Source organism: Falco naumanni, chromosome 10, assembly GCF_017639655.2.
Source record: "Falco naumanni isolate bFalNau1 chromosome 10, bFalNau1.pat, whole genome shotgun sequence".
Lineage (NCBI taxonomy): Eukaryota > Metazoa > Chordata > Aves > Falconiformes > Falconidae > Falco > Falco naumanni.
Window position 1 is genome coordinate 8,394,031 of NC_054063.1, and position 13,681 is coordinate 8,407,711.

At 37.2% G+C, this 13,681-nt stretch overlaps 1 protein-coding gene across 2 annotated transcripts in view; it reads left to right on the top strand.

Moving 5' to 3' along the window:
* The window catches only part of IPO7 (importin 7), a 37,991-nt gene extending 25,829 nt beyond the window's left edge, over positions 1-12,162 (top strand). For both annotated transcript variants that reach the window (XM_040607862.1, XM_040607861.1), the window contains 9 exons: positions 1,481-1,547; positions 1,625-1,750; positions 2,062-2,159; positions 3,525-3,620; positions 4,627-4,847; positions 4,953-5,158; positions 6,364-6,570; positions 6,921-7,037; positions 9,208-12,162. In XM_040607862.1, the coding sequence (XP_040463796.1) occupies positions 1,481-1,547; positions 1,625-1,750; positions 2,062-2,159; positions 3,525-3,620; positions 4,627-4,847; positions 4,953-5,158; positions 6,364-6,570; positions 6,921-7,037; positions 9,208-9,305 (1,236 nt within the window). In that variant the 3' untranslated portion in view covers positions 9,306-12,162. The remainder of the gene's footprint in view (positions 1-1,480; positions 1,548-1,624; positions 1,751-2,061; positions 2,160-3,524; positions 3,621-4,626; positions 4,848-4,952; positions 5,159-6,363; positions 6,571-6,920; positions 7,038-9,207) is intronic.
* Positions 12,163-13,681: the final 1,519 nt, after the last annotated feature.

A 13,681-nucleotide genomic window follows, 5' to 3' on the forward strand; every position in this document is an offset into this window, starting at 1 on the left:
AACAAGTTGTAGCAGAGTGGCTCACATTTCTAACACAGCATGTAGTAATAGAGCATAAAAGCCACAAGAATCCAGGTTCCTGTTCAGATAGGTGGAAGCAGCTTGTCTCTCACAGATGGAACTGTCGGCTCAGCTGGAAAAACCCATCTGATTTGATGAGGTGTGCCCTTCAAAGAAAATAGGTAAAACTTTAATTAGCTGTGAACGTCAACTCTGGCTGAATTGGTTTGTTCTCTGCAACAGAATCAATATCTGTAAACACAGCTCTTGTGGCTGTGCTGAACGAGGGGGGTTTTTACCTGCCTAATCGGCACCGTAGAATTCTCCAATGTGATGGAAACTTATGCTATTTAGTTTTGTTGTACTGAATGGACTAACTTCTGTCCAGAGTACAGCTTGTTCAAAAGATGCTGTTGCTGATTAAAATCTTTCTTGACTTATTCAGTTACTGGTTTTTGATAAATACATGATAGGTTTTTAGTGATTAGACAGTTCAGTAATAATTTGGACTCTCAGGGCTCTGAAGACTTTACTATGGAAGCAGCATAATACAAATTTTGAATGCCCAAGGGTGGAATCCAGTGCTGCCATGCAATAAACCAAGGACCAGTTTGGTTCATTTACTTGTTGCTAAAGCTGCTCAGCAAGCTTTTCCTGTGCTTATTTTTGTCAGCAAATTCTTACTATCTAAGTGAAAAGTTTGTGTACCAATATGCTCGTCTTGAGGTACTCAACTCTAAAACGTTGATCAGTAAATGTTTATATTTAGAGACATCTCACGCAGGATGACCAGTATTGCAAGAGTTAAATTATTTAGCTGGCTAGTCTCAAATCTTGGTCTGCATAGCTAAGACCAGAAACCCAACCCTTACTTGTCCATATGCAAGGTGAGTGCCCTAAATAGGTTAATGCCTGTTTTGTTAGCTGTTCCATGAACTTAATAAATACTAATTGGGAAGAGTGTCTGAATCTGTAGACCAGTATTTAAACTGTCCACATACTTTATGAATATCCCAAGCTAGGTTTGGGAGGTGGTTTGATACTTGTTTGGTTTTGTGTGTGTGTTGTGTTTTGGTTGTGGTTTTTTTGGTTTTTTTTTTTTAATTCACTTTTCTGGAACAGCAGATATTTCCTGCAACTTCTGTTGCTTACCCTTTTGATATATACATTTACTTAATATGTTTTAATAGGACTGAACTGTTGCGTAGGGTTACTGTCAGGCTTTTCTTTTTAAAGGAAACTGTATGATGAGATTCTGCAATAGTCAAAGAATATTCCCAAACCACCTTGTATTAGAAGTTATCTTACAAAACCTTAACTAAGAGTGCGGCTCCTTCTGCATTTAGTGCGCTAGAACATGAGAAATTTGGAATTGTTTTTAGAAGACTATATTGTATAACTAGAAACTGCTTTGAGTAATTTTATTTTAAAACGTGTTTCAACTCCAAAGTATTGAAAATAGTAACAAATTTTCTTTCAGATTACCCAGCAGCTGGAAGGGATCTGTTTGCAAGTGATTGGAACAGTTCTGCAGCAGCATGTATTAGGTATCTGTGGTTTTGTTGGTTTATTTTTTAGGTGTATGGGATTGGCATTAAATTTACCTAGGTTATCTTGGTTTTAGAGTTCTACGAGGAGATCTTTTCCTTGGCTCATAGTCTGACCTGTCAGCAAGTTTCTGCGCAAATGTGGCAGCTTCTTCCTCTTGTTTTTGAAGTCTTTCAGCAGGATGGCTTTGATTATTTTACCGGTAAGTAATACAAATAAATCAGAAAGCCAAATGGTTTCATATATGTGATTTCCACCATACAGTGAATTGCATCTTGATTGAAATGTTAGGAGAGCACCGAAGTGAGCTTAGGCTTGAAGTATTTTATTCTGCTGTTGCTGCAACCAGACCTGTTTGGCTAAAGCATCTATGAGTAGATATGCACTTATCTTGGCAAACATTAAGCAAGAACTGTAATTAACTTTTAATACGTAGATGTCAACCTGATTTTAACAGCTCGTCTAATAAAACATGCAAACAATATCTAACTGATCATTCTTCTTTTAATGCAGACATGATGCCTCTCTTGCATAATTATGTTACTGTTGATACAGATACACTTCTGTCAGACACCAAATATCTTGAAATGATCTACAGTATGTGCAAGAAGGTAAGTAGATTCCTTTGTGATAAAGAAAACCTGTGATCTCTCAAGTAATACAGCTAAACTGGGTACTCTTCCACATCAGACTGTGAAACTGAAGAATTTTGATGTCTGCTCTTAAAGCATTATGCTTTAACATCCTCTGTGATTCTCTGCAAGTTGTTGCAGAGAAATTTAAAGAGATTGCACCACATTTCGGATACATGCTTTTGCTGAAAGGGAAGAATAAATGATGCACAATAAAAGCAGATTAAACAACACAGGGTTTCGTGTATATGGGCATGCAAAACATACACGTGTTGCAAAAGGTAGATGGTTTCTTTTATCTGAGATGTGTAGCCTCACTATGGCTAGGGTACCACATACTAATAGATATTATACTAAAGGTCTTAAATCTATTGGCTAAAACAAGTGAGGGAGGAAAGTAGAAGGATAGGAATAGGAAGTTATTTTCCCAAGTTCATCCCAAGTCAGTGATGAAAGCTGGGAGCAGAATGCAGTCATTCTGACTTGTTCCAGTCTCTTTTGGGCAGTGTTTCTGGATTTAACTTAGCTTCTCAGCTCCTGTGTGTTATAGGTAGCTGCCAACTGGGCTTTCATAATCCAATCAATATGTAGAATACAAAGCTTTCCAAAATGTTAGCCTGATGTGAGGAAATGAATGCTTCTTTATGATGGTGTTAATATTTTATAATCTCTAGTCGTCATCTGTGGGGATATCATGTGTTGTCTCTACATAAGAACAATGGTGAACTGTTAGATACCCAGCCCTTGGTATTTCCCGAGTAATTCCTTTGAAGATGTTTAAATATTAAAGTGAATAATTCTTGCCAGCCTTTATTTGAAACCTGGGCTGATTGGCTGATTGTAAATACTTGAATGTTTTATTTATATAAAAAAGGAAATTAGTCTGTTATAACATCTTAGTGATTAGTGTTTTATTAGCTGAGCACAGTGAATCTTTAACACAGAAATTTTAGGTATTGTGTGGTCTCCCACTGGATATCCCAAATTTGTAAATACCATTTTTTACAAAATTCAGTGCACGAATGCATAAGAAAATTGTTTTGTGTATTGAAGTAAACATTTGCAAAATGGCAGGTGATGCTAATACCATTACTGTTATAAGCTCTGCGCCCATGAAGTTATTGAGTATTTGTACATGTAAATTAGTTTCACCCGCATGCAGCAATGTTTCAGTCTCTAGTCATGACACTGAGGCACTGCTATCGATTTGGCTGCTTCACTGATGGAAGTTTATTCTAGCATTGCATCAGGGTGGGTAGACTTAGATCAGCTTTTCAAAGCAAAGCCACTATATAAAAAATACTTCTTGAAGGGATATCATCAACAGTAATTGTTATTTTTCAGGTCCTCACAGGAGTTGCTGGAGAAGATGCAGAATGTCATGCAGCAAAGCTGTTAGAAGTAATAATTCTTCAGTGTAAAGGGCGTGGCATTGATCAGGTTGGTAATAACTTTGGTTGCTATAACTAGTAATTAGTTTTTAAAAGATTTTATTCTCCAATACAGATTATGTGTTAATGTGAGTCCCATTCTGAGAAGTTTGTGTAGCGTGACTAATCATCCTGTCTTGTACTTCAGTGTTGCTCAGTTGACAGCACTGCAGAGATACCGCACACTTTGTCTCCAGAGTTTAGGACTCTGCACAACTCAAGTGTTTTCTTGAATCTTCAAGAGGACTGGTTTAGGAGCATATTGATTTTAAAAAATAGATTAATTATATTCTAAGTAATTCTAGTGGATATTCATTAAAATTATTCAATCTGTCAAGTTAAGAGCCTTGAAATAAATAAGAATAAAAATGCAGTTCCTAGAATCCCAGTTAATGTCGTAGAGGAACCAGGGACTTGGTTAGTTGGAATTTGGGAGATTATTCTGCGTGCTTCTGCTGTGTACATGACAAGCACTTCCTAATAGCTATTTAAACATTTTTTGCATGCTTTTAAATACTTGTGGATATGGTCCCTGGAAACTTTAATTTATGTGAAAGAAAATCTTTTATAACAATTTTTTTCCAGTGTGGCATCTCTAAAGAGACTACTTCTTTGAATAGCTGTTTTCTTGGAATGTTAGTCATATCTCTCAATTTTGTTTTGGATATCAAAAAAATGACTAAGTTGATTTTTCTGGACTCCATAGTGTACACATTTTCTCTATTTTTTCATTCTTTTTAAACACAAGATTATAGAACCAGGATGTTCTATAGTGCATCTACACAATCTACAGTGCATGATGTCACAAAATCCATGTGCTCAGAGCAGATTGAATTTTTCACTTTTTTATTTCATCTTTGTATATGACTTCTGCTAGCAATTAAAAACTATTCCCGTTTTATGCCACCTGTATTTATATGCCAGACTGATTTTATGCTCTTTCTCAACTTCAGTGTGATATAGAGAACAAAAAATTATTTTTGACCACTAAATTTGCAACTGTTCTTGCTCTTCAGTGCATACCCTTATTTGTGGAAGCTGCATTAGAAAGATTGACCAGAGAAGTGAAAACCAGTGAACTGCGAACAATGTGCCTCCAGGTTGCCATAGCTGCTTTGTATTACAATCCTCATTTACTATTAAATACATTGGAAAATCTTCGTTTTCCCAATAATGTGGAGCCTGTCACTAATCACTTCATAACACAGTGGCTTAATGATGTGGACTGTTTCTTGGGGTAAGCATTTCTACTTGTGAAGATTTTGCTCTGTAATACACCTCTATATTACCTGGTTGTGAATCGTAACAAAACTTGCAACTTTTGTGCTCTTTTGTTTTGTAGACTTCATGACAGAAAGATGTGTGTGCTTGGCTTGTGTGCTCTTATTGATCTGGAGCAAATACCACAGGTTTTAAATCAAGTTGCTGGCCAGATCCTGCCAGCTTTTATCCTTTTATTTAATGGATTGAAAAGAGCATATGCCTGTCATGCAGAGCATGAAAATGACAGCGATGATGATGACGAAGCTGAAGAAGATGAGGAAACAGGTACGAAAACTGAAACACCGCTGTTGCTTTGTAGTTCTCATTTTTTCTGATGGAGATGCAGAGTTCCTTTGTGGAATTCCTCAGAGTTCCCTAATTCCAAAAATCAAAAGCTGCAGTAGAACACTGGACGTCTCTTAATGACTTTCAAGTATATCTGGCTTACTTTCCAGTCCCTCTTAAAAAAACTAACTTCCTAGGCTGAGTTGCTGCAAAGTTACATCAAGCTAGCTTTTGTGTGAGGATGCTGTCATTGCTGAAAGGAATTGTTACTGGGGCATGTTTCCCATTTGAGTGATGGTAAGAGTCAGTAGAAGGAGTTCCCAGGAATCCTTCTAATCCGTCGTACAGTTTGGACTACACATTACGAACAGTCACATGAGCTGCTGCTGTTTAGCTGTGTATTGAAGATTAAGGTTCTTGTGATTCCTCCCCCTGCCCCCGGCACCCTAAACCAAGATAGTCTCAACTTCATCAGCCTTTATCGACTTTCTTCTTCATACAGTTATTTCACAAACTGTCACATCTTTTGCCGTCTTTTTATATGAAGTTCAGTATTACCTGCAACTTCCCCATACTTCTTTCTTCCACCTTGCCTATACTCTGCTTAAGCTTTGAGTTCTTGATCCCTCTTTCTGTCTTCCTGTTATCAGCCTGGTGTCTTTGCTGAGTGATTGTTTGGAACAGTTTTCCACACGCAATACCTTTTGGCTTTCATCTATCTGCTTAAAACGCGGGTACTCTTTGATCACTGCTGTTGAATTCTGGACTCTCCAGACCGTTGTCATGGTACATTATTTGTACTGTTACATTTTCTATTTATCAAGCATTCTTTTCAACAGCCCTTTTGAATGTACCTTTAAAAATGCTTTCATCAAATTATTTTAAACTTTCTTTAGAGCGTGAATATTGCTTTGCTTAAAGTTTTATCAAGTGCTGTTCCAAACTATCTGTAAATACGTTTTTCTATACACATTTTTATGACAATGAAATTTTCCTTTCCTACTTAACACAGTTGGCCTAAGTGAGGGAAGAGTGTCTTGGGGGGGGAGCCATGACACTAGGACAGGAGTTGAATGAGCTTCCCCCTTTGCACTCTGCATTGTCCTGTTACCAGTTCCAATGCCTGTTTTTCATAATTAGCCATCTTCCTAAAGAGTTGTTCTTCATATTCTTGAAACTTTTTTTGTGTATGATATTTAACTCAGAGGAATTGGGGAGTGATGAAGATGACATTGATGAAGATGGTCAAGAATATCTAGAAATTCTAGCAAAACAGGCAGGTGAAGATGGAGATGATGAAGACTGGGAAGAAGATGATGCTGAAGAGACTGCTTTAGAAGGCTATTCCACAATTATTGATGATGAAGACAACCCTATTGATGAATATCAGATATTTAAAACAATTTTTCAGAGTAAGTAACTATTTCCTTTTCTGGCCAGCAAGTTAAAATATAACTTAATTTTTAGCGTATACTGTTGTCAGTTAGAACCTTTTGAAAGCTTCTGAACGAGCCTTCCAATATGTGCTTCAAACAAGTTCTTGCTTTGGGAAGGGGAAACATCGTTAAACTTTCAGAGCAGGGGGGGAAACCTGAATGAATTTATGGTGGGAGGGAAGAGGTCAGACCTTGTCTTAGTGTTTCTAAACATCTTGAATTATGTAACCCTAGCAGAATATTATTTGGATTAAAATGGCAGTTAGTAAGCTTTGAGTTACAGCATGTTTTAAAAAATGCTTTTTTGCTTATGTTTTCTTTCGCAGCAATTCAGAATCGTAACCCTGTATGGTACCAAGCTTTGACACAGGGTCTTAGTGAAGAACAAAGAAAACAATTGCAGGACATAGCAACTCTGGCAGATCAGAGGCGGGCAGCACATGGTATTTTCCCCCCTTTATACCATTAATTGCTTCTTTTGCTGTTTGAATGCTGTTTATAGACTCTAGAAGCATAATACAGGAAATGCGTACAATTCAAGCCTGATAATGTCTTCATCAAAGCAGGGTTGTTCTGCATTCCAGAGGTGTTTGAAAGCTCTTGAGATTGTCAGGTCACAAAGCCTCAATGCACAAATTGTATGACATACTGCAGGTGTAAGGAATGATAGAAATGTCTTAAGTGGCCAAGTAAATAAAAGAATATTTGTCATAATTGTTTGGATTTGAAAACAATGTAATTGATAACCTGAAGGTGGATGGACTCTAGGTACAGTGACATACACATGAAGTGGCTGATAAATTATTTCCTGATATGACTTAGTCCACCTGGGATGGACCATGATTTTGTGGGTGGGGGAATGCCAGTTATGGAAGTAGTATCCATCTGTAAAGCTACATCATTAAGCCTATTAAATATTTCAGATTGTTATTCTTTAATACAGATTTAAAAATATAGGAAGTGGGCAGTTCCTCAGTTTTTCTTTCGTTGTGCAAGTTTTCGCAGGTGTTTGAGAGTAAGTCAATATATGTCACTTGCTAAAGTCAAGGCTGATGGTTGAGTGATCAGTCCAGTCTCATATCCTGCATCTTACTGAGCAATTACTACAAAATGTTTCAAAACAGAAGTTCAGAAATCTTTAAGTAGAAAGATTGGTAGTAAGATGTATGTTTTGTAAGTAGTTTTATGTCAGAAAACAGCCTAAATTACCTCACAAATCTTGTAAGTGTCCAGAATGATCCACTTATAATGGGTATAAAATAGAGTTTCACTGTGACCCCTGTCAAGCACTACATGTCATAGTGATGAGATTATATATGCGTGCATTTTATGAAAAAGAAGGGGTTTGGTGGTTGGGTTTTTTTGTTGGTTTTTTTAGCTGCTTATTCATAGAGCAAGCTAGGTTCAAATTACGAAGTCTAACTTCAGCAACTAGATGCTTAGGAAATTAACGTGTGCTGTCCCAGCATACTGATACTCTGTTTAGGCTACCTAGCAAGCATGGAGATGTCCTGTTAGAAGGGTTTGGAATGTAATTATTTCATTAATGTAGCTAAGAAGAATTTCCATAAGCTAAGAGATAATGTCTTCTGTGTGCTGCGGAGCTGGGAAGGAACAAACGGATGCTCCCCAGGTCACGTTCTCCCCCTGTTCTCCATCAGCTATGGCAACATTTTCCTGGCCTCTTTCCAAAGAAACAGAGACAAAATGCAGATCCTCTAGATAATGAGCTGTCCTGTGTTCCCAGAAAGAGAGACTGTAGCTATTTCGAGGTAGAAGAAAGCTCTTAGACCAGAAGTAAGACTTCAGTAAGCATTGTTGTCTTGACCTGGGAATAATACAAACCTTTTTCTGCATTATCTAGATTGTAGTAAAGGTACAACCTAAATTACCAACCTAATTTTCAGTTTTCATATATTAGAGCTTGTAAAAAGCAGTCTTACAGTACTCTTTGAAGGATGGGCTATGCAGCTAGTAAAACCAAATAGCTTAAGTATCACTGTAAGTTACAGGGATGGGTATGTGGACCTCAGATGCCTAAAGATCTTACTTGAGGTATAGTTGAAAATGAAAAATGATAAACTTAGTAGTTTTCTCTTAGAGTTATGTTATTTGGTCTAGTAACCTAAACTCCCAATTACCTGCTTGCGTATGGGTGAGGAAATGCTTGTGTGATTCAGCTGGTATCTCTGTACTGCTTTTTTGTACATGTGTTCTGTTACTGATTTGACTGAAAAGTCCGTTAGTGTTAATCGGAAAGAATTAGGTGCCTGTTAGCAAGTTCAGAAGTCCAGCATTCATTCAGGTCCTGTTTCTGAAATACAAAAATTACATACTTGAGTCCAAAAGCTAGAGTGTGGGCTTTTTAAAATATAAATTCACTTAAGCATAGCTGTAACAATATTGAGAGATTAAAATAAATAAATAACCAATCTGTCTGTTGTTTGGGGCCTGGCACATTTCCACTTTGTGGGTGCTGATTACTTTGTTGGGTAACCCCAGGTTAAACCTGCATCTCTGAAAGACTCAGAATGGTCAGTCACGATCTTAATCTGTCTTCCCCCCTACACACACACTAAAATATCTTCCTTCTGTTTTTTTGTTTTGTTTTAGAATCCAAAATGATTGAAAAGCATGGAGGATACAAATTCAATGCTCCAGTTGTGCCAACTTCATTTAATTTTGGAGGCCCTGCCCCAGGAATGAATTGAATTATCACTTTTCCTGCTACTGTGTGATTGTAGTGAAGAGCTTGTGTTCCTCCCAATAGTGGTTCCAGAACTGGTTCATGTTATCTACAACTCACTCTAAACTAATTGATAAATAGATTGGACAAAAGCCCCAGAAGTGGGACCTGATCATGCAACCTAATACTGGAAAGCAAACCAGAGGTTTTTTTGAAGATAGGAAGAATCTGAATTTAAAGCTTCAAATGACACACTTTGGAAATCGGAAATCAAGAGGAGATGTCATGAACACAGCTTTTCTTTTTCTGAGGAAAAAAAAATAGGCATGGGCTGCAGGACTATTTAAAATGTCTCATTTACAGTACAAGCTAGAAGGCAGACTTAATTTTTACACCTGTGGCGGTATGAGTATTTGCCCAATTTATTTCCCTTTTCTCCCTTCCTATTGGGTGTCTATTCTTTTAATGTAAATAAGATAAGGTAATCAGATAGCCTTACTTAATCTTCATCATTTCCATATATCAAGATTGTTCATATGTAGAATATTGGACACTTAATGTAGCACTACATAACTGATAAATCTGTAAATGAATTAGCACTTTCATATTGAAACAAGCCTGCTAGCCTATGTACAAAAATAGCAAAATGTTTGCTGTTTATAAAAAATAAAAAATAAGGGATGTATTGGGGAAAATAATTTCGAGTTATTAATTTAAAATGAACTAGCAGTTTTGTACCTGGTGACTTTGTGGTGCAGTCACCTCTGGTTGTGACTTGAATTCGGTTATGTAAAAAGGGGTTAGTGATATTTCATTGCTGCTAAAAAAAAAAATAGCAACACCCTCTGTGTCCTTTGTTTTTCTTAAAGATCTCACTGTACAAGGTAAAATTTGGATACAAATGTGTACTGTAAAAACTGAGGAATAAGTTACCTGAAGCAGGTAAATAAGGTGTGAAGTTCTGCTCTTGAGTCAACTGAAGTGTGTGGATGAAACATCTATATATATGCAATCTGTTAAAAACACAGTTTGATTTGGCTAATCTGGGCTATGATGTATGAATAGTTTCCCACACCTAATTTTGCAAAATAATCTTTCCAGCACGTGGTAGTGCAGGTGCACTACCCTGCATTTCATTGTCCCTCTCTTTGCACTCCCAGCATTAGTGTGTGCTGTTGTCTGCCTGATCCAGACTGTATTTGAAGTTTTGCCAATCTTTCATTTTTGAAGCCACAATTTTCTTCCTTCAAAGTTGCTATAGTAACTAGTATTTTAGCTAGAGAGGCAAAATACAGTTCCCTCTGGGACCACTATCAAAACCACTGTATGAAGAAGCCAGCAGGGAGATGCTGTGAACGGGTTGGCTTAAATGCCCCCTTTTTCTTTTCTAAAAGCAAAAATTCATAGGTTTTCGATCTTGCCTTGATCATTGGTGTCAGGTCTTTTAAATCAAATGTTTGGTTTGTTGTATTTTTGGTTTTTTTTTTTTTTTCTTTTGGCTGTTTTTATATAAAAATGTCACCTGCTGTTACAATTGATATTAAACAACCTACCTTAATTTAATGTAAGCCTCCAAAATTTAAATACAGGTTAAAAATAAACTGAGTTTATATCTGTAAAAATGAAATGCACATATATATATATTATGATACTCAAAATGCAGTCTTCAGAAAATTGGTTTGTGTGGTGTGGTTTTTTTGCATCAGCAGAGTAGCAGGAATTGGTGGTTTGGGGTTTCCTTGATGAGCTGACCAGCACCATGCTCTGCTTTCCATTTGCTGCACAACCGCTAGCGCTTCTCTGGGCAGGTGTGTCATGGGCTTTTCCAGTCACTCCTCTCTGGTCTGCCTTCCTTCGGCAAAGAATTCCCTGCACACAGAGTGCTAATGTGAGAGACTGAGCCAGGACTGTAATGCCATGTTGCCCTAGCCAAATACCAAAGGGATACTTTAAAAGCAAATTGTGGATTTAAAAAGATGGATATTGCGCCTGATGTGAAAAAGCCTAAAAAAATTAAGCCTTGAATCAGAGTATCCATTATAGTAGTGGTATGAGAACCACGGTAGTAGTTTTGAATCTTTGACTGGCCAAGTACGTATAGCAGAACTGGTTTTTTTGTAAATGTGTAATTCATGAGCACGTTCAGGTGTACTCCGGCCTCAAAGTAATCTCTAGACAAGGTTTTATTTTTATAGAAAAAGGTGACAGACATAATTACAGCATGCCTTTTCCTGTGCATTCCTTGACCTTGAAAAATACCCAGTTTGACATAATTTTTTAACATCTGCTTGTTGGATATCTGCTCATCTTGTTATACATACCCCAAAAATGTAAGAGAACCTTTTAGTACAGATGAGACACTCCTGCCTCATGGCAGAAGATGTGACAGCAGCAGTGAGAAGGCTCTTACAGACAAAGCAGATGAAAAAAGAGGGGAAAATAACCCACTGTAGTGCTGTTGTCATTTCTGGAACAGTTATATTTTTCAAGTCACAAGTCAAGGGAATAATTTTATCTTGGTGTGAGGAATACAGTCTTACTTCAAGGGTGCTTTTATGTGTCGCTAGACTGGTTAGCAAGGAGCATCTTTTTTAAGAATGGATCTAGAACTTTGCTTTCCTTTGCTCCAAGAAATGTATTTATATAAATTGCAAAACAATTTTGCATTGTTGTTGGTGGTGATAGTGCATTTTGTGATGCAATATATCAATTTCAGTGATACACTCATGTCAAATTTAAAATTGATCTTCCTCCTAGAACTTGCACTTATCCGTTCCATTTTCAAGGATAATGCAACTCTAAAGGAAGAGCTGGGAAATTTAAAAGCCTCTGTTTTTTCTATTATGGAAGATCTCCTTGGATTAATAAACATCTAAAGCAAATCCTTATCTTCACTTATTTCAGTGTGGTGTTTTGAATGTAGCTGTATTCTTACAGTACTTTGGAGTCCTGTTGTAGTAGCTCTAAGGTTTGTACTTGCCTCCCTAGAATATTTCTTCCAGCAAATGTTAGGCATGACCACAGTTCTCTTAACTGCGTGAAAACATAAAAGGCTTATGTCATAGACTATTTTTTAACGCGTTGACATATTGGATAAAATTAATGTCCTTTTTTCCTAAATCGGTACATTAAAAGAATTATTAATAGGTGTCAGTGTAGTACAGCAGAGCTCTATTCAAATCTCTTGTAGCCTAGAATTATTACTGCAAGATTCAAGAAGGCTGCAATGGATTAATTACTGAATACCTGACAATAAACATGCAGATGATTTCAGTTGTGCCTAGTAATTGATACCTGCTAAGTTTTATGGGTTGATTTTTTTCTAAAGGAAATTTTTTTCCTGTTATCTTGATGATAGAAACATGAAGCTTCTTAGCATGTTTTATGTTTCCATGTTTCTGTCAGGTTCCCTTTCAGTCCTTGTAAGTAGTATCTCTTACTAACCATTTTCATTTCCTGCGTCTGCATTTGTGCCCCTGTAACTCCCTTGGGATACTGCTCAGAAACTGTAAGCACTTTGTACTTAAGCAGTTCCTACCATAGGCAGCCATGCTCCTGCTGATGCTCCCTGTGTGCTTATTCAACTCCCAGCATTGTTTACCTGTAGGCTTTGATTTTAATAAATGTGGCCATGTTCAGGTAACGCTGGTCCAAACTTTCTACGTGATTTAAGACTTTACCAGTCTTCCATGACTTGGGCTACCTAGTTTATATCTTTGGTAAAGGATCAGCAGTGGATGAATACTGGTTCTGAAAATGTGTGCAGAAGTGGGCATTTGGTTTATTTCAAGAAATGTAGTTGGGAAGAGCACTCACTACACTTCCACATTTCTTTTCAATACACTATGCAAATTTTAACCTCAGTTTGTCAAAATTTGAGGAAACCTTGGAGTGTCCAAGGTGCTCTATTAATGTTGTTGTGCACTATAAAAGCAAGAGCCAAGTTCTTCTCTTCCCTGTGCTCTGCAGGACCTTCCACATGCCCAGAACCAGGAACGTGGAGAAGGTTGGGCTGGTGGTATGGTGCTGATTATAAGTTACTTTGTAATCAGCATGTAGCTAACTTAGCTTAAATGGCATGTCATTGCTTTGCACTTCAGAATGGGAAATACCAAGTTGTAGGATTCAACAGAGAGGGTAACAAGTAATCTATTGTAAAGGGGTTGGTAAAGGCAAAGCAGGTTTATCTTGGCTATTTCACTGTTACTACACTTCAAATCAAAATGATGGCTGGAATTTGTATTTTGGGTGAAAGTTTCCAATTACAAAACAGGAAGGGAAACTATTAGGCCTGTTCAGGGAATACGCAATTTTTGGCTGTTTGTACAACTGCAAGAATGCAGAACTATTATTCTGGAGTTTGAGCTAAAAAATCTTAAATGCTTTTATATCAGCCATGAT